Below are 22,580 nucleotides of genomic sequence, written 5' to 3'. Positions count from 1 at the left end.
GCACGCTTGTTACCACTTAGACATCATGCTCTAGGATCTAAACGGCTATAAGCAGGTATTATGTTCATAATGTTCATAATCAGTATAACGTATAGAAATCATGCCTATAGGAATTCCCAAGATCCTGCCTACATCCTATATTCAACTAGATATCATGCCTATAGGGGTTAAAATCATTTAACTAGATATCATGCCTATAGGGTTTAAAATTATTCAACTAGATATCATGCCTATAGGGGTTAAAATCATTCAACTAGATACCATGCCTATAGGGTTTTAAATCATTCAACTAGATATCATGCCTATAGGGGTTAAAATCAGCAATATTGGATACCATCGTCTATAGATTCTGAAACTAGTCTAATTTAAAATCAGTCTATTCTGAACCAGTTTTTTAAGTAACCTAATCTCCTCTCATTGACACGGTTTAGCAAGCATGCCTATAGGATTTCAAACCGCTCGTTTTTAAGTTTGTTACTACTTTGCCACATTCTAAATCAGTAATAGATACCATGCTCATAAGATTCCACCCAAACACTTAAGCAAACCTTAGGTAATAATAACTAATAAAGCTGAGCCCGTTTCTGTTAACTAGTAATTGCTACAACCAGCAGGCAGGCCTGATTCGGACTTCTTATCTGAGTTATGTAATAAATTGGTCTGCTACAACTACTTAAACTCCCATTTGCCGTGATTTTTTATTTTAGATTCAGACCTTGATTGTTTTTTGAGTCATGCTATTTGGTTGCTTTGCTTGAGGAGGTATACATGAGCCTTCAGTGTTTACGTGCTTTCCCTTTTAATGTGATGTCCTATGTGTTTTGTATGTCGCCTTAGATTTTTCACCTTTGAAACCTCAAAGTCAGCCTAATATCCCTCCCCTTTAGGACTAGTAGTCCTAAGTGCCTCCGGGACTGATAGGAATGGGACGGGTAATAGCATGCAATAGTGGTCGAGACCAATCCGCGCTTTGGTACCTTAACGGGGTGGGAAGGGTATATATGGATATGATGAACGGTGCGCTAATACCACGTGTAGCCCCTCTTTTGAGGAGTGATTACCGGGAATTGCATTGATGTGATCCATATTGTAAATAAACCTAGGACCCCCTCCCCCTCTCTTTCTTTGCCTTTAAAGCATTATGACTTCTTTTCAAAATCAGTTTTTTTAATGATTACTCTATTTTACTTCCAAGCATTTGTGTATTAAAATCCCCTCTTATTTGAGCCTTATCTTCTTACATGTTAATTGCACCAAATTCACAAAGAATTTTCTGGCCGGGAACCACACTAGCGGATCCTGAGGGGTGCCTAACACCTTCCCCTTAGGATAATTTCAAGCCCTTACCCTATCTCTGGTTATCAAACAAACTCAGAAGTGAACCTTGTAGGTGTCCTAATGCACCATAAATCATTAGGTGGCGACTCTTCAAAAATGCAAAACCCAGTTCCCAAAAGGAATGAGTTGTCCATACCCAAATGTCATACACCCAATCTTCCGATGCAAAGAGGGGAAAAGGGGGCGCGACATATAGTAAGAACTAGCAGGTTCTCTCCTAGATAATGTCACGGCTGGCAACTTCCATTTCAGGACAATTAATAAACTCAAATCATAGAAAATACTGGGTAAAGCAGGTGCAAGTAGTGCCGAGGTCGTACGGCCCGATCCAATATAAAGTAAATTGTGCATTGCCGAGGGTCGAACGGCATGAACCATAGATGCATCTATTTCCCCCGCTCGTAAATCAAAAATGCGACGCGGTCAAATGTAATTCAACACAGCAATAGGCAGACAAGAAAATATAACTGGGGAACAATTACTCACTGTATTATCAACTTCCCTTTTAAAAGGCCAAGAATGATCATGTTCCTCTTAACTAATCTCATTTATCATAATCGCCATGATTAAACAATCCAAATTAAACTTAGAGTTGCAAGAATACCACATAAAGCATGCTTTTGGGCCCTAAACTAGCCGGACTTAGCACAATAATAGCTACGCACGGACTCTCGTCACCTAGTGCGTACGTAGCCCCCGCATTTAAAATTATTAGATTACATCGCCTATGGGTTGCACTTCCAATACCAAGAACGAGCCCGAACACTCAATTTGGAGCCGAAAGATCCAAAACTAGATAAACGAGGTAGGAACTAGTCAATACAAGCTTACAAGATCATATTCTAACTATTTAAGCAGTTCCCCACCCTTAAACATAAGTTTCCTAAAATCCGACCCTAGGCCCACGTGCCCGGATTCCGAAATTTTTCAAGCGAAGTTGTTCTTCATAACCCAAGGATCAATAATATATGATTTCTAATTCATTTCATAAAAAATTTCGTGGTCAAATTCAACTTTTGTCAAAACCCTAGGTTTTGCTCTAACCCCATGATTTCACCTTAATACTAGTGTTTAATCTACCTAAGACATAAGTATTAAACTAGAAATAGGTATAACAAACTTACCCCAAGATGTTAGACGAAGGTCTTCTCTCAAAAGCTCTAAAATCGCCCAAGGGAGGAGGGAAAAATGGCAAAATGAACTTAGAACCCGTAATAAATGAAGCTCACTGCTTCAGCGATTTCCGCATCTGTGGTCAGGGGACCGCATCTGCGGACGTTGGCCAAATAGGCTGGGACCGCTTCTGCGGTCTTAGAGCCGCTTCTGCGGCTTGGAAGCCGCTTCTGCGGTTATGGGCTTGGCCAGCCTTGGCTGCATCTGCGAGGAAAAGACCGCTTCTACAGTCCGACACCTGCGATCGACCAACCGCAGGTGCAGTTATGACAGAAGCAGTAGCTTCAGCACTTCCCATATTTTCCAACTTCACTCGAGCCTCGTCTGTTTGACGCTCGGGGCTCCCGAGCCCCGTCCGAACATACTGACATGTCTGAAATCATGAAACGGACCTGCTCAAACCTCCAGAACGCCCGAAACAACGCTAAATCTAAGAATCACCCCCTAAAACCAATTGAATCAAACTTATGAACTTCAAGTTCTTAATTCTCCTCTAACGAGCCGAAACCTACTTAAACTACTCGGATTGACACCAACTTTTGCTGGCAAGTCTTAAATACTATATTGGACTTGTACTGGGCTCTAGAACCAATCCACGAGCCCGATACCAACGTGATCAATCATTATTTAGTTTCTTTAAATCCTTGGAATTTCAATTCAATAATTTCTAATAAAAATTCATTACTCGGCCTAGGGACCTCGGAATTCAATTCCGAGTATACGCCCAGGTCCCATATTTTCCTACGGACCCTCCGAGACCGTCAAAACACGAATTCGGGCCCGTTTGCTAAAAATATTGACCAAAGTCAAACTTAGCCTTTTTAAGAAATTCTTAAGGAAACAAATGAGCATATATCAACCCGAATTCTTCCAAATCCCGAACCAACCATCCCCGCAGGTCGTAAATTAGTTAAAGCAAGCATGGAAAGTTTTATTTGGGGGAACGAGGTTCTAAAAAGCAAAACGACCGGTCGGGTCGTTACATCCTCCACCTCTTAAACAAACGTTCATCCTCGAACGGACATAGAAAAGTACCTGAGGTGCTGAATAGGGTATCTGCTCCGCATGTCCTCCTCGGACTCCCAGGTTGCCTACTCGATAGGTTGGCCCCTCCACCGGACCTTTACCGCTGAAATTCTCTTGGATCTTAACCGGCGATCCTGTCTGTCAATAATGGCAACTGGCTCCTCCTCGTAACTCAGGCTCTCATCCAACTGAATAATAGCAAAGTATAACACATGGGACAAGTCGGCATGATACTTCCGGAGCATGGACACGTGGAAAACTGGAAGAACTCCCGATAAACTGGGAGGTAAAGAAATCTCGTAAGCAACCTCCCCAACTCGCCTCAACACCTCAAATGCCAATAAACCTTGGGCTCAGCTTGCCCTTCTTCCCGAACCTCATGACACCTTTCATTGGCGAGACTTTGAAGAGGACTTTCTCACCTACCATGAATGATACATCACGCGCCTTCTAATCCGCATAGCTCTTCTGTCTAGACTGTGCTGTGCAAAGTCTTTCCTGAATTAGCTTCACCTTCTCCAAGGCATCTTTCACAGATTCGTACCATACAACTTAGCCTCCCCAGGCTCAAACCACCCAATCGGAGAACGACATCGCCGATCGCATAAAGCCTCATATGGGGCCATCTCAATGCTGGACTGATAACTGTTGTTGTAAGAAAACTCCGCCAAAGGCAAGAACTGATCCCACTGACCCCCAAAGTCAATCACACATGCTCTAAGCATGTCCTCCAAGATCTGAACTGTCCGCTTTGACTGCCCGTTGGTCTGTGGATGAAATGTTGTGCTAAGCTCTATGTGGGTCCCCAACTCATCCTGAATAGCTCTGCAGAAGTGAGAAGTGAACTAAGGGCCTCTATCTTATAAGATGGAAACAGGCACACCGTGATACCGGACTGTCTCCCGAATGTAAATTTGAGCCAACCTCTCTGAAGAGTAAGTAGTCACAATCAGAATAAAGTGTGCCAACTTGGTCAACATATTAACAATGACCTACACTGCATCAAACTTCTGCAAGGTCCGGGGCAATCCCACTACAAAGTCCATAGTGACGCGCTCCCATTTCCACTCAGGAATGGGCATCCGCTGAAGTAGGCCACCTAGCCTCTGGTGCTCATACTTGACCTGTTGACAATTCAAACACTCAGCCACGTACTCCACTATGTCCTTCTTCATCCGTCGCCACCAATAATGTTGTCTCAGGTCACGATACATCTTCGTAGCACCTGGATGAATAGAATACCGCGAACTGTGTGCCTCCGCTAGAATCCTCTACCTCAAGCCATCAACATTAGGAACACATAGGCGACCCTGGAGTCGCAGGACACCTTCCTCGCCAATCGAAACCTCCTTGGCACTACCCTGTAGCACCGACTCTCTGAGAACTGCCAAATGCAGATCGTCAAACTGCCGGGCCTTGATCTCCTCTGACAATGAAGACTGGGCAACAACACACGCAAGAACTCGGCTAGGCTCTGAAATATCCAACCTCACAAGTCTGTTAGCCAAGGACTGAATGTCCAAAGCTAGTGGCCTCTCCTCTGCTGGAATGAATGCCAAGCTACCCATACTCTCTGCTTTTCTGCTTAAGGCATCTGCGACCATATTTTCCTTGCCCGGGTGATAACGAATGGTGATGTCATAATCCTTCAGTAACTCAAGCCACCTATGCTGCCTCAAATTGAGATCCCTCTTCTTGAACAGATGGTGTAAGCTGCGATGATCAGTATAAACCTCACATGACGCCCCCATACGGGTAATGCCTTCATATCTTAAGAGCATGAACAATCGCTGCCAACTCCAGATCGTGCACAGGATAATTCTTCTCATGAATCTTCAGCTGACGGGAGGCATATGCAATAACTCGCCCCTCCTATATCAATACACAACCTAGGCCAACGCGTGAAGCGTCGCAATATACAGTATACATCCCTGAACCGGAAGGTAACACAAGAACCGGTGCTGTAGTCAAGGCTGTCTTGAGCGTCTGGAAGCTCGCCTCACAATCATCGGACCAACGGAAGGGAGCACCCTTCTGGGCCAATCTAGTCAGAGGTGATGCAATGGATGAAAAGCCCTGCACGAATCGTCTATAATACCCTGCTAACCCCAGGAAACTCCTGATCTCGGTCACGGAAGTAGGACGTGGCCAACCCTGAACTGCCTCAATCTTCTTTGGATATACCTTAATACCCTCTCCTGACACCACATGCCCCAAAAATGCCACCGACTCTAGCCAAAACTCATACTTGCAGAACTTAGCATATATCATCTGCTCTCGCAAGGTCTGAAGCACTACTCTCAAATGTTGCTCGTGCTCCCCCAGGCTACGGGAGTATATCAAGATGTCGTCAATGAAGACAATGACAAAAGAATCAATATATGGTCTGAACACTCTGTTCATCAAGTCCATAAACGCTGCTGGGGCATTAGTCAAGCCAAAGGACATCACTAGAAACTTATAATGGCCATATCTAGTCCGGAATGCAGTCTTCGGAACATCCGAGTCCCGAATCTTCAACTGATGGTACCCTGACCTCAAGTCGATCTGAGAACACCCTGGCACCCTGCAAATGGTCAAACAATTCATCGATGGGAGCAGTGGATACTTGTTCTTGATGGTGACTTTGTTCAGCTAGCGGTAATCAATGCACATCCCCATAGTTCCATCGTTCTTCTTCACGAATAACACTTGTGCACCCCAAGGTGATACACTGGGTCTAACAAACCCCTTTGCTAGCAACTCCTCAAGCTTCTCCTTCAACTCCTTCAACTCCTTTGGAGCCATGCGGTACGGGGGGGATAGATATAGGCTAGGTGCATGGAGCTAAATCGATACAGAAATCAATATCACGTTCCGGTGGCATGCCAGGAAGATCAGAAGGAAACACATCGGTGAACTCCTAAACTACTGCAACTGAATCAATCGTCGGAGACTCTGCGATGGTGTCCCGAACATAAGCCAAGTATGCCAAACACCCCTTCTCGACCATTTGCCGAGCCTTCAGGAAAGAGATAACCCGGCTAGGTGTATCAACTGTGGAACCCTTCCACTCCAACCCTGGCAACCCTGGCATCGCTAAAGTAACAGTCTTGGCATGGCAATCTAGGACGACATGATATGGAGATAACCAATCCATGCCCAGAATGATCTCAAAGTCGATCATATCAAGCAACAGGAGTTCTACTCTATTCTTAAAACCATACAATGTGACCACACAGGACCGGTAGATCCGGTCTACAACCATAGAATCGCCCACAAGAGTAGACACATGAATAGGAGTGCCCAAAGGTGCAGGAGGAATAACCAGGAAACGAGCAAACAGGGATGATACATATGAATAGGTGGACCTGGATCAAACAATACCGAAGCATCTCTGCCGCAGACGAAAATAATACTTGTGATGACGGCATCTGAGGCCAATGCATCTGGCCTGGCTGGAAGAGCGTAGAATCTGGCTGGAGCGCCAGCTGGCTGGCCTCCACCTGACTGAGCAATAGCTGGCTGACCTCTCCCTGCCTGGCCTCCACCTCTAGGACGGCCCCTACCGGTCTGTCCTCCACCTCTAGGTGGCAGGGCAGCCGGTGTTGAAACCATAGGTTGCTGACCCTACTGTACTGCCTTGCCCCTAAGTCTGGGGCATGTCCTCTACATGTGACCTGAATATCGACACTCGTAGCAGCCCCTCGGCACCATAGCCTGCTGCCCTGAAGTCTGAGTCTGCTGACCCGAATATCCAATAGAAGGGCCCTGAATGGCTGGTGGGCGATAAGAACTCTCTGGTATGGCACTGAAGTAAGCACTGGGAGAACCCTGATGACCAGAATACCCGCCGGAGGAACCCTAACTAGCTGGTGGGCGGTAAGACCTCTCCGGCATCGCACTGAAATAAGATCTCACTGGAGCACCTCGGGGAGGTGGTGGTGCTGCTGAATACGGGGGCCTGATGGGCTGACCCCTCCCCGTGTGCCCCCTACCCCTGGATGGGGCGCCTTTGAACTCTCCAAATAATCGGGCCCTCTTGTCCTGCTGAAATTGCTCTCTACTCCTTCGGCGATAACCCTCAATCCTACGAGCAATCTCCATCACTAGCTGATACTCAGTACCCATCTCTACCTCTCGGGCCATGCTAGCTCGAATACCGGGGTGCAACCCTGCAACAAATCTCCGCACTCTCTCTGCATCCGTGGGAAGTATCATGAGTGCATGGCGAGACAACTCAGAAAATCTCGCCTCATAGTCGGTCATGGACATCTGACCCTGCTCAAGATGCTCAAACTGATACCGCAACTCTTCCCTCTCAGAGGGTGGAATATACATATCCAAGAATAGCTGTGTGAACTGACCTCAAGTGAGGGGAGGAGAACCTGTTGGCCTGCCGAGAACATAGGACTACCACCATTTACGGGCCCTGCCCTCCAGCTGAAAAGTAGTAAAGTCAACTCCATGCGACTCCAGTATCCTCATGTTGTGCAGTCTGTCCCTGCACCTATCAATGAAATCTTGAGCATCCTCATGACGCTCACCCCCGAAGATAGGAGGGTGAATTCTAGTCCACCTATCTAATAACTTCTGTGGGTCACCATCCGCAGTTGGCCTGGGCTTGGGCACCACTGCAGCGACTGGCTGAGCCCCATCTGTGGGTAGTGCACCCGGAGTCTGATACACTGCAGTTGCGTGCCCAGGAGCCTGAGCAGTAGGGGTTTGTGCTCCACCTCCTGCCTGTGATGTATCTAGATCTGCTGAAAATAAACCAGCCTGAGTCATAGTGTCCATGAACCACAGCATACGGCCCATGACCTCCTGGAAACCTGGTGCCGTCATAAAGTCCGCTGGGGTAGGCTCGGCTGCGGGCACCTTACCCTGCTCCTCAATGATAGGGTCTCCCGTAGGATCTGCTGATGGTGCTACTAGGATAGCTCTGGGACGCCCTCGTCCCCTACCTCGGCCCGGTGCCCTCCCCCGGCCTCTGTCTCGTCCTCTAGCAGTGGGGGAGCAGCTCCTCCCGAGTCCGGAACATCAGCCGTACATGTCCTCACCATCTGTGAAAGAATAGAAGAGGGAAATTTAGTATGCCGACCACTGCACAATAGGAAATGAATAAATAGTAGTTTCTTAAAACCCTATGGCCTCTTGAAGATAAATACAGACGTCTATGTACTGATCCGCAAGAATCTATTAGGTTTGCCCATGACTTGAGAGACCTATGTGAACCTAGTGCTCTGATACCATGTTGCCACGACCCATTTCCACAATAGGTCATGATGGCGCCCAACAACCTTTTGCCGGGCAAGCCGACACGGAAATATAAATGAGTTCTCATTTTACCTTTACCAACTAATTGCAACAATTTCTTAAATTAAGGTTAAAACAAGTAATAACCAGTAAAGTACCAAAATAATTATACAAATCCCAAAAAATAGTCTACTAATGTGTGTGCCAAGACCTGGTGTCACAAGTTGTGGGCAACTAGTAGAATATACAAAAGAACAATCTTATCCTATTGTCCGAAATAGAATAGACAGCAAAAATAAATAAAGAGAAACTCATCAAGCTGCTGAACTGCACAGGAAGGGAGTAGCTCACCGTGGAAGTCCCGGAATAGGCTCAGAGATACGCACCAGACTGATAGCCAGATGTACCTGCCTCAGATCCTGTACAATTAAGTACAAAAGTGTAGTATGAGTACATAAACAATATGTACCCAGTAAGTATCCTATCTAATCTCGAAGAGGTAGAGACGAGAAGTCGACTTGACACTTACTAGGGTCAAATAATATGAGAAATGAGTTATACTGTGCATGGATAAAACAAATAAAGAGCAGTGTATAGCAAGAACTAGCAGGTCCTCTCCTAGATAATGTCACAGCTGGCAACTTCCATTTCAGGACAACTAATAAATTCAAATCATAGAAAGTACTGGGTAAAGCAGGTGCAAGTAGTGCTGAGGTCGTACGGCCCGATCCAACATAAAGTAAATTTTTCACTGCGGAGGGTCGAACGGCACGAACCATAGATGCATCTATTTCCCCCTCTCGCGAATCAACCATGCGACGCGGTCAAATGTAATTAAACACAGCAATAGGTAGACAAGAACATATAACTGGGGAACAATTACTCACTGTATTATCAACTTCCCTTTTAAAAGGCCAAGAATGATCATGTTCCTCTTAACTAATCTCATTTATCATAATCGCCATGATTAAACAATCCAAATTTAAACATAGAGTTGCAAGAATACCACATAAAGCATGCTTTTGGGTCCTATACTAGCCGTACTTAGCACAATAGTAGCTACGCACGTACTCTCGTCACCTAGTGCGTACGTAGCCCCTGCATCTAATAGAAAATTATTAGATTACATCGCCTATGGGGACAATTCCCTATTACAAAGTTAGATAGGAGACTCACCTCGCTCCAAAGTGCACTTCCAATACCAAGAACGAGCCCGAACTCTAATTTTGGAGCCGAACAATCCCAAACTAGATAAACGAGGTAGGAACTAGTCAATACAAGCTTACAAGATCATATTCTAACTATTTAAGCAGTTCCCCACCCTTAAACACAAGTTTCCTAAAATCCGACCCCGGGCCGACGTGCCCGGATTCCGAAATTTTTCAAGGGAATTTGTTATTCATAGCCCAAGGATCAATAATATATGATTTCTAATTCATTTCATAACAAATTTCGTGTTCAAATTCAACTTTTATCAAAACCCTAGTTTTTGCTCTAACCCCATGATTTCACCTTAATACTAGTGTTTAATCTACCTAGGACATAAGTATTAAACTAGAAATAGGTATAACAAACTTACCCCAAGATGCTACATGAAGGTCTTCTCTCAAAAGCTCTAAAATCGCCCAAGGGAGGAGAGGAAAATGGCAAAATGAACTTAGAACCCGTATTAAATGAAGCTCACTACTTCAGCGATTTCCGCATCTGCGGTTAGGGGACCGCATCTGCAGTCTCGCACCTGCGAGGATGAGACCGCATCTGGAACGTTGGCCAAATGGGTTGGGACCGCTTCTGCAGTCTTGTAGCCGCTTCTGCGGGGCCACTTCTGCGGCTTGGAAGCCACTTCTGCAGTTTTGTGCTTGGCCAGCCTTGGCCGCATCTGCGAGGGATAGACCGCTTCTGCGGTCCCGCACCTGCGACCGACCAACCGCAGGTGCGTTTATGACAGAAACAGCAGCTTCAGCACTTCCCACATTTTCCAACTTCACTCGAGCCTCGTCCGTTTGACGCTCGTGGCTCTCGGGCCCCATCCGAACATACCGACAAGTCCAAAATCATGAAACGGGCCTGCTCGAACCTCCGGAATGCCCGAAACAATGCTAAATCTAAGAATCACCCCCTAAAACCAATTGAATCAAACTTATGAACTTCAAGTTCTTAATTCTCCTCTAACGAGCCGAAACGCACTTAAACTACTAGGATTGACACCAACTTTTGCGGGCAAGTCTTAAATACTATATTGGACCTTTACTGGGCTCCGGAACCAATCCACGAGCCTGATACCAACGTGATCAATCATTATTTAGTATCTTTAAATCCTTGGAATTTCAGTTTAACAATTTCTAATAAAAATTCATTACTCGGCCTAGGGACCTCGGAATTCGATTCCGAGCATACGCCTAGGTCCCATATTTTCCTACGGACCCTCCGGGACCGTCAAAGAACGAACCCAGGCCCGTTTGCTAAAAATGTTGACCAAAGTCAAACTTAGCCTTTTTAAGAAATTCTTAAGGAATCAAATGAGCATATATCAACCAGAATTCTTCCAAATCCCGAACCAACCATCCCCGCAGGTCATAAATTAGATAAAGCAAGCATGGAAAGTTTTGTTTGGGGGAACGGGATTCTAAAAAGCAAAACGACCGGTCGGATCGTTACACTACGGATCGGGACTCTAGTAGATCTCCGTGCATTATGAGTTGGACTACGGGACTGCACCCGGGAGATCCATTGTTTATTTATATTTGGGGACTACAGGGCAGTATCCTGGGAGATCCCCCGGTTGTTATCTCTGCGTTGAGCTGTATTTTTTTTTGTGATTTCTATGTCTCTGTTAAAGTTGTTGTTGTTTTTTTATCTTGTGTTACTTTTTTACTGTTGCACTTAAGTATACTGTCTTATTCTACGCTGTTATATCTTGTATTTCCTTTAACCTCAGTAGGGCCCTGACCTTCCTCGTCACTACCCGACCGAGGTTAGGCTTGGCACTTACTAAGTACCGTTATGGTGTACTCATGCCCTTCCTGAGCATGTTTTTCACGTGCAGATCTAGGTACTTCCACTCAGTCTTATCACACTTGAGGCGAGGCACTTTGTAGAGGCTCCAAGGTATATCTGTCGCGTCCGCAGACCGAAGAGTCCCTTTCTATTCTCATCACTAGTATAGCCCTTTCTGTATTTTCCCTTGTTGGTAAACATTCTGGAGTTAGAGCTTATTATGTAATCTTTTTAGCTTGTGATTCATGGGGTTCCGGATTTTGGGAGTGTTAGATTGAGATTCTTGTACTGTTATATGCTGGACGGCATCATAAACAATGTTTAACTTTGTTATATCATTTTTTAATTACTTTTTTTCCGTAATTGTTTCTTTTTTTCCACATTTGTTAGTCTTACCTAGTCGTAGAGCCTAGGTACCGTCACGATAGTTCACGGAGGGCGAACTGGGGTCGTGACAAAAGTCTACTCCCATTTATACTTGTCTGTGTATCCGTATATACTCATAGAAAAATATTTTAAAATAATATAGGGCATTTCGGTTCTTATCAAATCATATAATATCATTTCGATAACATTAAATTCAAGTAACGGTAGAACATATCTAGTGATAACAAGAATATTTAAAACAACGGTAATCATCTCAAATAACTATTTCGGTATCATATCGAGTAAAAGACTTGTCCCACATGCAACTCAAAATAATCAATACCAAATTCATATTATAAAATCATCTGTAAATCATGCAAGTTATGAAAACACAAATTTCGGTAAGATTAGTACTCATAGTACTCGTGCCGAATACCATCTGCTTCACCTCGAGCGACTCGTACAAATTCCTCCAATCAATCTATAATTACATAATATCGATCTCATGTTAATTTCCTTATTTAGGCTAACTCATAGCTATTTTAGAATACCCCAATCCTCCGAGTTTTATACTTTATCATCAATTCGCCTGTCACGACCCGGATTTCCCACCATCGGGATCGTGATGGCGCCTACTCGTGGTAGCTAGGCAAGCCAACTTATTTACCTTTTCATCACTAAATAATTATTATAACAATTTATAGCATCAATATAGAACATGAATTTTACTAAGAATAATAGCGGAAGTCTGATTTATAAATCTGAATCAAAACGCGGAACAGTTAATAATAGCCTCTACCCAAGATTTGGTGTCACATCACTCATGAACCACTAAGAATATACGAAATACAAAGTTCTGAAAGAAACATAGAAGTTGTCTATCTCGAGACAAGGAGGCAACAGTCTAAAAGAGAACATAAAGAAGAGACGCCGGGCCTGCGGACGCCTGCAAGGCTACCTCGGTCTCGTGATAATGAAAGCCTGCTCCCGTACTAATGCTGTTGCTGCTCCTCAGAACCTGGACCTGTGCAAAAATGCACAGAAGCGTAGCATCAGCACAACCAACCCCATGTGCTGGTAAGTGTCTAGCCTAACCCCGGCGAAGTAGTGACGAGGCTAGACCGGACACCAAATAAACCTGTGCAGTTAAAAATATACAACGGAAACAAAATACCAAACAACTAGCAATATGGGAGGGGGAAACATGCTGTGGGGAGATAACAATAGTAACAGTAATTCCGAGTAACAAACTAAAGCAGCTTAGATTCACAATGAACAAGGAAAACAATACTCAATATAAACACATGGTATCAATAGCTGTTGCGGCGTGCAACCCGATCCACAATTTACCATTGTTGCGGCGTGCAACCGATCCACAAATACCACTGTTGCGGCGTGCAACCCGATCCACAGATACCACTGTTGCGGCGTGCAACCCGACCCACATCATTTATCATGTATCATTGTTGCGCGCCGCAACAAAGATATTGAGCATCGGGTTGCACGCCGCAACAATAATATGTGAGGATCGGGTTGCGCGCCGCAACAATAATACATGATAAATGATGTGGGTCGGGTTGCACGCCGCAACAGTGGTATCTGTGGATCGGGTTGCACGCCGCAACAATGGTAAATTGTGGACCGGGTTGCACGCCGCAACAGTTATTGATACCATGTGTTTATATTGAGTATTGTTTTCCTTGTTCATTGTGAATCTAAGCTACTTTAGTTTGTTACTCGGAATTACTGTTACTATTGTTATGTGTATCTCCCCACAGCATGTTTTCCCCTTCCATATTGCTAGTTGTTTGGTATTTTGTTTCCGTTGTATATTTATAACTGCACAGATTTATGTGGTGTCCGGTCTAGCCTCGTCACTACTTCGCCGGGGTTAGGCTAGACACTTACCAGCACATGGGGTCGGTTGTGCTGATGCTACGCTTCTGTGCATTTTTGCACAGGTCCAGGTTCTAAGGAGCAGAAGCAGCATTAGTACGGGAGCAGGCTTTCATTATCACGAGACCGAGATAGCCTTGCAGGCGTCCGCAGGCCCGGCATCTCTTCTTTATGTTCTCTTTTAGACTGTTGCCTCCTTGTCTCGAGACAGACAGCTTCTATGTTTCTTTCAGACCTTTTTATTTAGTATATTCTTAGTGGTTCGTGAGTGATGTGACACCAAATCTTGGGTAGATGCTATTATTAACTGTTTCGCGTTTTGATTCACATTTATAAATCAGACTTCCGCTATTATTCTTAGTAAATTTCATGTTCTATATTGATGCTATAAATTGTTAAAATAATTGTTTAGTGATGAAAAGGTAAATAAGTTGGCTTGCCTAGCTACCACGAGTAGGCACCATCACGATCCGGATGGTGGGAAATCCGGGTCGTGACATCGCCGAATTATATTTACCCATGCTATGAGTAATTTAAATTAGTCCAAAATCTTTTAAATAAAAAGGTATCTATATGGTGTATTCCCTTTACTGTTCAATTTCCTTAATCGCATGCATAAATTGAAACTGAAATAAATTTAATGTGCATAATATTCCTTCTTAATTAGTACCTATCTTTTGTACTCAATACTAGACTCATAACATTCAAATCCAAATTTGATATTGTCATTGGAATATAGTTAAACACCAAAACTCAATCCTTGCACCCTAACTTAATTTACACCTAACAAAGATCATATATAATGAGACTAGTTTAAGTACAAATACATCAATACCTTTCTTTTTCCAAGTGAATTTATCCTACAATAATATTGACCAACTTTCAATTGCATAATTTGCCCGGAATAACTCTTATTGGTATTAAATTTCTTATACCTTGTGAAACTCTTCAAATATATGAACTGAGATAAAAAGAATTACCAGAAGAAAAGAACCCTGATGGGAAATTCGAGTATTACCCATAAAAACCAGTGCATATTTAAGATTTCTCAAGGTTTGATTCCAGCCTTTTTTCTTCTTCTTTTTCTCCTCCTTTTGAAATTCATTTTCCGCGTTCTGAAGCAGAACCCTTTTCCCGTTTTCTTTTGGGAAAATCTCACTTTATACCCATTGAATTCAAACTATTTACCCTTAAATACCCATACCTAAACTATTTACCTTTCCTACCTATGCAATCAATACTATTTACCCGCCCACAATAGATTCTTTGGAGTGGTTAGCTATTCGTTTTTTATTTTTCTTCCTTTTTAATACAGATTTTTAGTGTCATCCTTACCTTTTAATATAGAGTGGTGGACATGGAATATTCTTTTGTAATAAGTGCAGTTTTTTATACTTGCGTGGTGCTTATATTTTGTACTCGTTGAAGGACAAATTAGTGAAATGCAGTTTCATTAGGAGATAATTCCGTCTTGTATTACTTTTGCGTGTTAGCATACATGGAAAAAAATAGTAAGCATGTGTGTTATTATAAGCAGGTGTGCTGAATCAAATCGATCCAGCACTGCAAGAATCAAATCGATCCAGCACTACTCCATTGGTCTCCAATTAAATGTAGCTAATATTGTTCTTTGATGTGTAGATTGTACCTTTGATGCTGGTTTTTGGAGATTTATTTTACAAAAATTTAAATCCACCATTTACGGACCTTGAAGCTTGAAACACATAACTTGATTTGTTTGAGTTTTTAATTGTTTTGATCTGATCCTGTATGGGTTAGTTTGAAAAGTTGATTGGAGGTTGTAGCTAATATTTTAGTCAATTTGGTGGAGATTTTGTAGTAATTTTAGAAATTTGGGTTGAAATATAGTTGAACCAGAGAAGAAGACGAATTTGTATTGTATACCCAAATAGTATACAAATATACCATTTTAGTATACAATTCATTCCAACTAAATATTCTATTAGTATAGCTATATACTATATTGGTATCATATGCTAGTTGAATTATTTTTTGGTTGTATTAGCTGCATTTAATTGGTACAATATTTGATTTTCTTTTAATAAGAGTAATATAGTACAATATCTTGAAATACCTTATTATATTAATATGTGATACACTATTTTTTTATTTTTCTCTTTATGCATGTGTGTTATGTAATAGTAGTATAGTCATATAGTTGCCGAAAATTAACTAGTAAAATTGTATACCATGTTGGTATAGTTATATGCCATATTGGTATCATATGGTAGTTTGAACATTGTTTTGGTTGTTTTAGCTGCATTTTAAGTGAAATATATTATGAAATTATTTATATCAACATGAGTTGCAATAAGCTGGAATTTTTGTGTGCCGATGGACATAAATTTTGTGTATTAATAGTTTTCATAGTTATAGGCAATTGTTGGAACGACCCCATACAACTATATACCCTCTTAGTATACGAAATGAACAAGTTGTTTTGCGAATATTTAGCTTGCAATACGAGCATGTAATTTTCTCATACTTTTATTGCGTCCTTTAATATTTTGGTAGAGTAGTATAGTCGCAGATAGTTGTAGCAATATTCTAGAGAAATCATATGCTCTGTTGGTATACATATATACCATATTGGTATCACATGGTACTAGAAGTCTTTTTCGCTATTTATATTTTTGTTCTATTTTTAAATATTTTATTATCATTTTTATTCTAACTAGTATATATGGAGATTTGGTTGTCATAGATTATGTTTTCTTGCTCTATAACTGGTTGTATTACTGCTAATGGTAGAGTGTGTATTGATATTTATAGGGAAGGAGATCAAGGTTTGCATGGCAATCACGTGTTGATTCTTAGAATCTGATTATGTAATTTATAGTGCTCAACAGCAGTCAATGTGATATTCAGTGTATTAGATCAAGTGACAACTGATATTATTTCAGTTTAATAATTGAATTAAAAAATAAGAAAGAAAAATAAAATAAAAGGTATATTGTACTAGTTATATTAAAAAAAGGTGAAAAAATATTTACTATATCAATTATTTTTCTTATTGTATAAAAAAAGAATAATAAAAATAGTAAAAAAGGTAAATAAAATTAGATTATGAAGATAAAAGGAATATAAAAAAAAGAAGTTAAATGAAATTATAAAGGAAAAAAGAAAAAAAATAAGAAGAAAATTAGAAAAAAGAAAAGCAAAAAAAAAAAGATAAAAGAAAAAGAAGAAAAAAAGAAGCATAGAAATAAAAAAGAATTGGAGAATAAAGAAAAAATTCCCTATAAAAACTACTATGGGTAGGAAATGTAATTAGTTTATGGGTAGAAAAATAAATGGGTAGACAAGGGTAAATAGTTTTGTTTTTGTGGGTAACTGTGTCAAAAATTCTTTAGTTTGTGTTGATATAGTTATATTTTATGGGCTTGGGCCTTTTAGTGAAATCCTTATTCTTTTTTGATTTGTTTCTTTTTTATAGTTAGTTTATTATTATATTATTATTATTATTATTTATTATTATTATTATTATTATTATTATTATTATTATTATTATTTTGCTAATCACCAATACACCCTTGCTAAAAAATATAGGGTATTACATTATATGACCCTTCGGGTATTGTCCAACGTTGTGAAGCTCTTGTGCCACGTGTACAAAAGCTTGTCAAAATCATTATTGAGGAACACAGGTGCAGTACCATATCCAAAATGGTGTCGGATAATGCAGATTTTGTGGACGTTCTTTCGTCTCTTGATGGAGAAGAAAAGCAGCAGGAAGATGATATGGTTGTCGTTCTATGGGTACATAAAAATAATATATTTACATAAGTCTACTTATTCACATTAAATATGGGTTTTAAATTGGATTCCAATATGTTAGTTTCAGGAAAAAGTTATATTAGTTGCAGAGGCGGACCCAGAATTTGATGGTGGCGGGAGTATATGAGGGAATTATTCAACCGGTGCCCCCATCAGACTTTTAATCTTAAGAGTTACAAGCAAAGTATATGATCGTTCTCAACATATATACACATTGTGATTAGTTGTGTTTAATTTTTTAACCTGTTCGTAATATCCTGGTTGTGTAAATTTTTTTGATTAGACAACTTTTTATATGTGCTAACGTGTCATGGTTCTTAATTTAATGTTGTAATGCAGGAAATGATTTTCATAGGTACTGACACTACAACACTTCTATCTGAATGGGTCATGGCGGAGCTTATATTAAATTCTGATGTGCAAAAGAAGTTACAAAAAGAAGTTGATAACGTTACAATGGGAAAAACTGTGACTGATGCTGATGTTACTCAGATGTCGTAATTACAAGCAGTTGTGAAGGAAACTCTAATTCATCCACTGGGTCCACTTCTCTCATGGGCAAGGCTTTCTACATCTGATGTTATGTTAAGCAACCTCATGGTTTTTCCTTCTCACACGACAACGATGATTAATATGTGGGTAATTACCCATGATTCTAATGTGTGAGAGAATCCTCTTGAGTTCAAACCTGAGTGGTCATAGTTGTTAAAGGTGGTTCAATGGTGGACGTCAGGGGTGGTGACCTTCGTTTGGCACCGTTTGAGGCAGGAAGGAGAGTATGTCTTGGGAAGAACTTAGGGTTGGTCACAGTGATGTTATGGGTGGCCAAGTTAGTGCAGAATTTCAAGTGGGTCGAGGATGGGTTCCACGCAGTTAACTTGGAAGAAGTTCTGAAATTATCTTGTGAAATGAAGAACCCCCTCATTGCTGTGGCTATTCACAGAAATGTTTCGTTTTAGGGGTTCTGCGGGTGTTTTATTTTTATTCATTTTTTTTTTATATTTTCTACATCTCTGAACCTTATAAATTGAACTTGATTGCTAAATTTGGGGCAGGATATGATAAATAGTATTCCTGCAGATACCCTACTAGAAAATGTCAGATTTCCGACGGCCAAAACGGTCGCAATTCGGTCGAAAATCACGTATTTTCGACTACTTTCCGACCGAAATTGGTCGGTCCGAAAATAATTTTCGACCGAGTCTCTCGGTGATTTCTGACCAAAGTGGTCGCAAATTTCAAAAGGTCAAACAACCAAATAATTCACGTTTCCGACTAAAGTGGTCGGAATTCACCGACTGAATCGTTCGTAATAATACAAATAAAATTAATAATAAAAAATTAAATTTTATTTAATTTCCGATGGAATCCGTCGAAAATTTTTGAATATTAATTTTTTTTAAATTTCCAACCGAATCGGTCGAAAATCTAGGAATTTATGATTAAATCTGGGCAGCTGTCCGACCGTTTCCGTTAGAACTCAGTCGGAATTTTGTATAAAACTGGGCAGAATTCTGCCCAATTTTGAGTTACACCACCTGTCAAACTATTACAAACAAAAAAAATACCAACCAATAATACATTAACAACAATCTAAACCAACGATACATTAATACAATAATACCAACCAACAATACATTAACACAATCTAAATTAACAATACATTGACAAAATCTAAACCAACAATGCCAACCATTAACACAACTTAAACCAACAATACCAACCTTTAAACCTAACAATTTTTGGCATAAAAACATCCAAATAGTAGCCCACATTCAAGTTTAAAAGTAATACATAAAGTTGTCTCTCACAATCAAGTTTACCAATCAACCAAAACATCACAACTAAACCACTACACATCAGATTCAGTTTGTTCATCCTCATCATCATATAAATCATGCCCATGTTTACTCATGAATTTCTGAATCTTAACAAATGTTCCGTATTGGGAGTCCAATTGTTGCTTCAATTCACGAATTTCGTTTCTCATATCTTCCATCTGTTCTTTATTTTGAGGAGAAGAAGAATTGGCTAAGAGTGGGTTTGGATGACCTGTGGGTCGACGTACTCCTAGTCCGTAGACTCTGCCTTTGTTTACTCCACCCGCTGCCTCTGTCCACAGTGAATCCATATCATCAGGTGTTGGTTGAGTTGAAGGAGGCTGAGTTTGTTGCCATTCTTCCAACCTTTTATTGTATGTATGCTTGGATCATTTATCCTTGGTAGAATTTTTTAAAAATAATTGTAATTAGATTGAATTGCAATTTACATCTAGATGTGCCAATTAAGACTCAGCGTCAAACCTAGAGTAAAGCACAAGAGTTCTTTTTAGATTCAGGAATCAATGAAACAACATACAACAAATTCCAAAAACAACTAATACAAAATTCCGCCTTATTACCCAAGATTGTAAAACATAATCAAGACAGTTGAGTCAATGAAAACCTTGATGCTGCGCTGCGAGCAAAAGCTTAAATTTAGGTTGAGAAAAAGAAGTCTGAACTGAGAAGTGAATCAAAGAGGTGACAAAGGACAGAGAGAACAAACACACAAGAAGAAGACCAATGTCAAACCTAGAATAACACAAAGAATTAAATCTCGTTCTTTTGTTCTTTTCATACATATTCAGAAATCTAAAGCAACATTATGCTGAAGCACATTCCCATAAAGCAACTACTCCAACTAATTATAAATTTTAGCACAATTATCCAAAAAAATCATGGAAAACACTAAAAAAAAATCATGAAATCAGATCAGAGAAACTTACCTGGCAGTAGAGAGTCTCGACGAAGCTTCAGCGGCGCCGGCGAGTGCCGATGGTTGGTGGCAGTGGCGGGTTTGGGTGGGGGAAGTTTGAGTGAGAGATAGAAGAGAGAAAGAAGAAAAGAAGGAATGGAAAAGAAAGATGTTCCCTGGTAGGTTTTTCTAAAAACCTTTCCGACTGATTCGGTCAGTAATTTGGTCAAAGCAGTCAACCTGTTTTACTAAATATTTCCGACCAAATTAGTCGCTATTTTCTTTTTTTAAATTATGTCCGACCGAATTGATCGTTAACAGTTACGCGGAGTTTTCCGCCAAAATTTCCGATGGATATAGACGGAATATTAGTCGTAACTATTATTAGAAATTAAAAAATAAATCCGACCGATTCCGTCGGAAATTCCTACTAGTTTTTTCCGGCGAAAATTGGCCCTTTTATTAGTAGTGATAGTGTATGGGCTCCAATTTCGGACCTATATAGAGAGTTATAACTTTGTGCATGCTTTCTTGTTTTGGAAAAAGTATTGCGCTTTGTTGCAAGTCAACTATTAAAAATAATATTTTTTTCAATACTTGGTAATCTACTATTGATGATTGATCCACTCTTTCACACTTTTATCATCAAAATAGTTAAATATGTTTGAAAGTGGTAAAAAGGTCATTCATATCTTTCAGACACATCATACTCCCATTTAAGAATATATAATGTGAACACCTAATTTTTTACATTATTTTAACACCTCCTAAAGTTATTAGTATTTTTGTTATTTTAATTGTTTTCCTTAAATTTTATGTCTTTAATTGCATATTTTTATCATAAAAATATCAAAATATAATAGTTCTTCCTTCATTTGTGCATTTTAGGAATTGATTAACTTTTTAATAGGTGAATCAATCTAGTTAATTGATCATTTGAATAAGTTAGTTAATTAATTTATTTGTTTGTGTAAATTTAGTTTAATAAGTAGGATTAAGAAAGAAATTTGACCAAATTTGAAAGAAAAAGTGGCCAAGAGTGCAAGATAAAGGGCTGCCATTGAAAGGGTTTAAAACTACGTAGTTTTGCCTCAAAACTACGTCGTTTCATTAAGTGAATCAAGATTTAATCTTGGCCACCCATCTTGACTTGATCCAACGGTCCTAGTTTGATCTTCACCCTAGGTATTTAAAGCCTAAAACCCCCAAAATTTTCCCCCATTTTCCCCTTATTTCCTTTCTTCTTCCTCTCTCATCACTCTCTCTTCTCTCCCTCTCAGCTCCGCCAGCCGCCGCCCATCGCCGCCGGCCGGAAATCGCGCCGCCGGCGGCCAACCTCCAAACCACCCAAAATTTCACCACGTCTTCCGTTCAACCTCCTCTCCATGAATCCGAACCCCAAAATCCCATAACCCCTCTCAATCTCCGTAGATCTAAGCTTAATCAAAACCCTAGCCGCCGCCCACCACCCCAAACTCCAAAAATTTTACACCACCGGCCTCCTCTTCTCCCCCTATTTCCATATCTTCGACTCAAAACCTCAAAAAAACCGACGCCGCCCTAGCGCCGCCGCCCACTGCCTCTCGTTTCTTTTCTCCAACCAGCCTCGAGCAAGGTTGTGTCGTTGATATCATTGAAACCGAACTCAGATTCTTCGGAATTTTTTGGTTTCAAGAATATCAACAATAGAAGCTTGCTCGAAAGTCGTACCACTGCATATCGTCGTTTTTCGGATGCTCGGGTATATGGTAAAATCGCAATCCCCGCCTCGTTATTAATTTTCTGATTTTTCTTTTTTTTTTGGGGTTTTAGTTTAGAGTTAGTTTCTGTCTTGTTTCTTTATTTTAATCCATTTCTGATTATGTTTGTCTTTGTTAAATCGCTTCACCGATATCGTGCGTTTCGTTTGGCTTTAATAGTTAATTTTTGTTTGCTCATGTTGGTTCATAATACATGTGTTGAAATTTAATTACATGTTTTAATACTTGGTTTAATTTGAATCAATAGGTTGATAT

At 40.6% G+C, this 22,580-nt stretch overlaps 1 protein-coding gene and 1 long non-coding RNA gene across 2 annotated transcripts; one reads left to right on the top strand and one right to left on the bottom strand.

The window, feature by feature from the left end:
• The first annotated feature begins 17,718 nt into the window (after window positions 1-17,718).
• Window positions 17,719-18,788, top strand: LOC109211718 (cytochrome P450 78A1-like). Its single transcript, XM_019375287.1, has 3 exons — window positions 17,719-17,811; window positions 18,169-18,326; window positions 18,563-18,788. The coding sequence occupies exons 1-3, from the start codon at window positions 17,719-17,721 to the stop codon at window positions 18,786-18,788; spliced, it is 477 nt and encodes a 158-aa protein (XP_019230832.1).
• A 659-nt stretch (window positions 18,789-19,447) lies between these two features.
• Window positions 19,448-20,842, bottom strand: LOC109211719. The gene is made up of 3 exons (XR_002065760.1): window positions 20,597-20,842; window positions 20,231-20,286; window positions 19,448-20,132 (listed from the first exon to the last, which is right to left on the bottom strand). It is a non-coding gene; the product is annotated as an uncharacterized LOC109211719 (long non-coding RNA).
• Between the last annotated feature and the right edge of the window lie 1,738 nt (window positions 20,843-22,580).

Source organism: Nicotiana attenuata, unplaced genomic scaffold (genome assembly GCF_001879085.1).
Source record: "Nicotiana attenuata strain UT unplaced genomic scaffold, NIATTr2, whole genome shotgun sequence".
Lineage (NCBI taxonomy): Eukaryota > Viridiplantae > Streptophyta > Magnoliopsida > Solanales > Solanaceae > Nicotiana > Nicotiana attenuata.
This window is presented reverse-complemented; position numbering and strand designations above follow the sequence as displayed.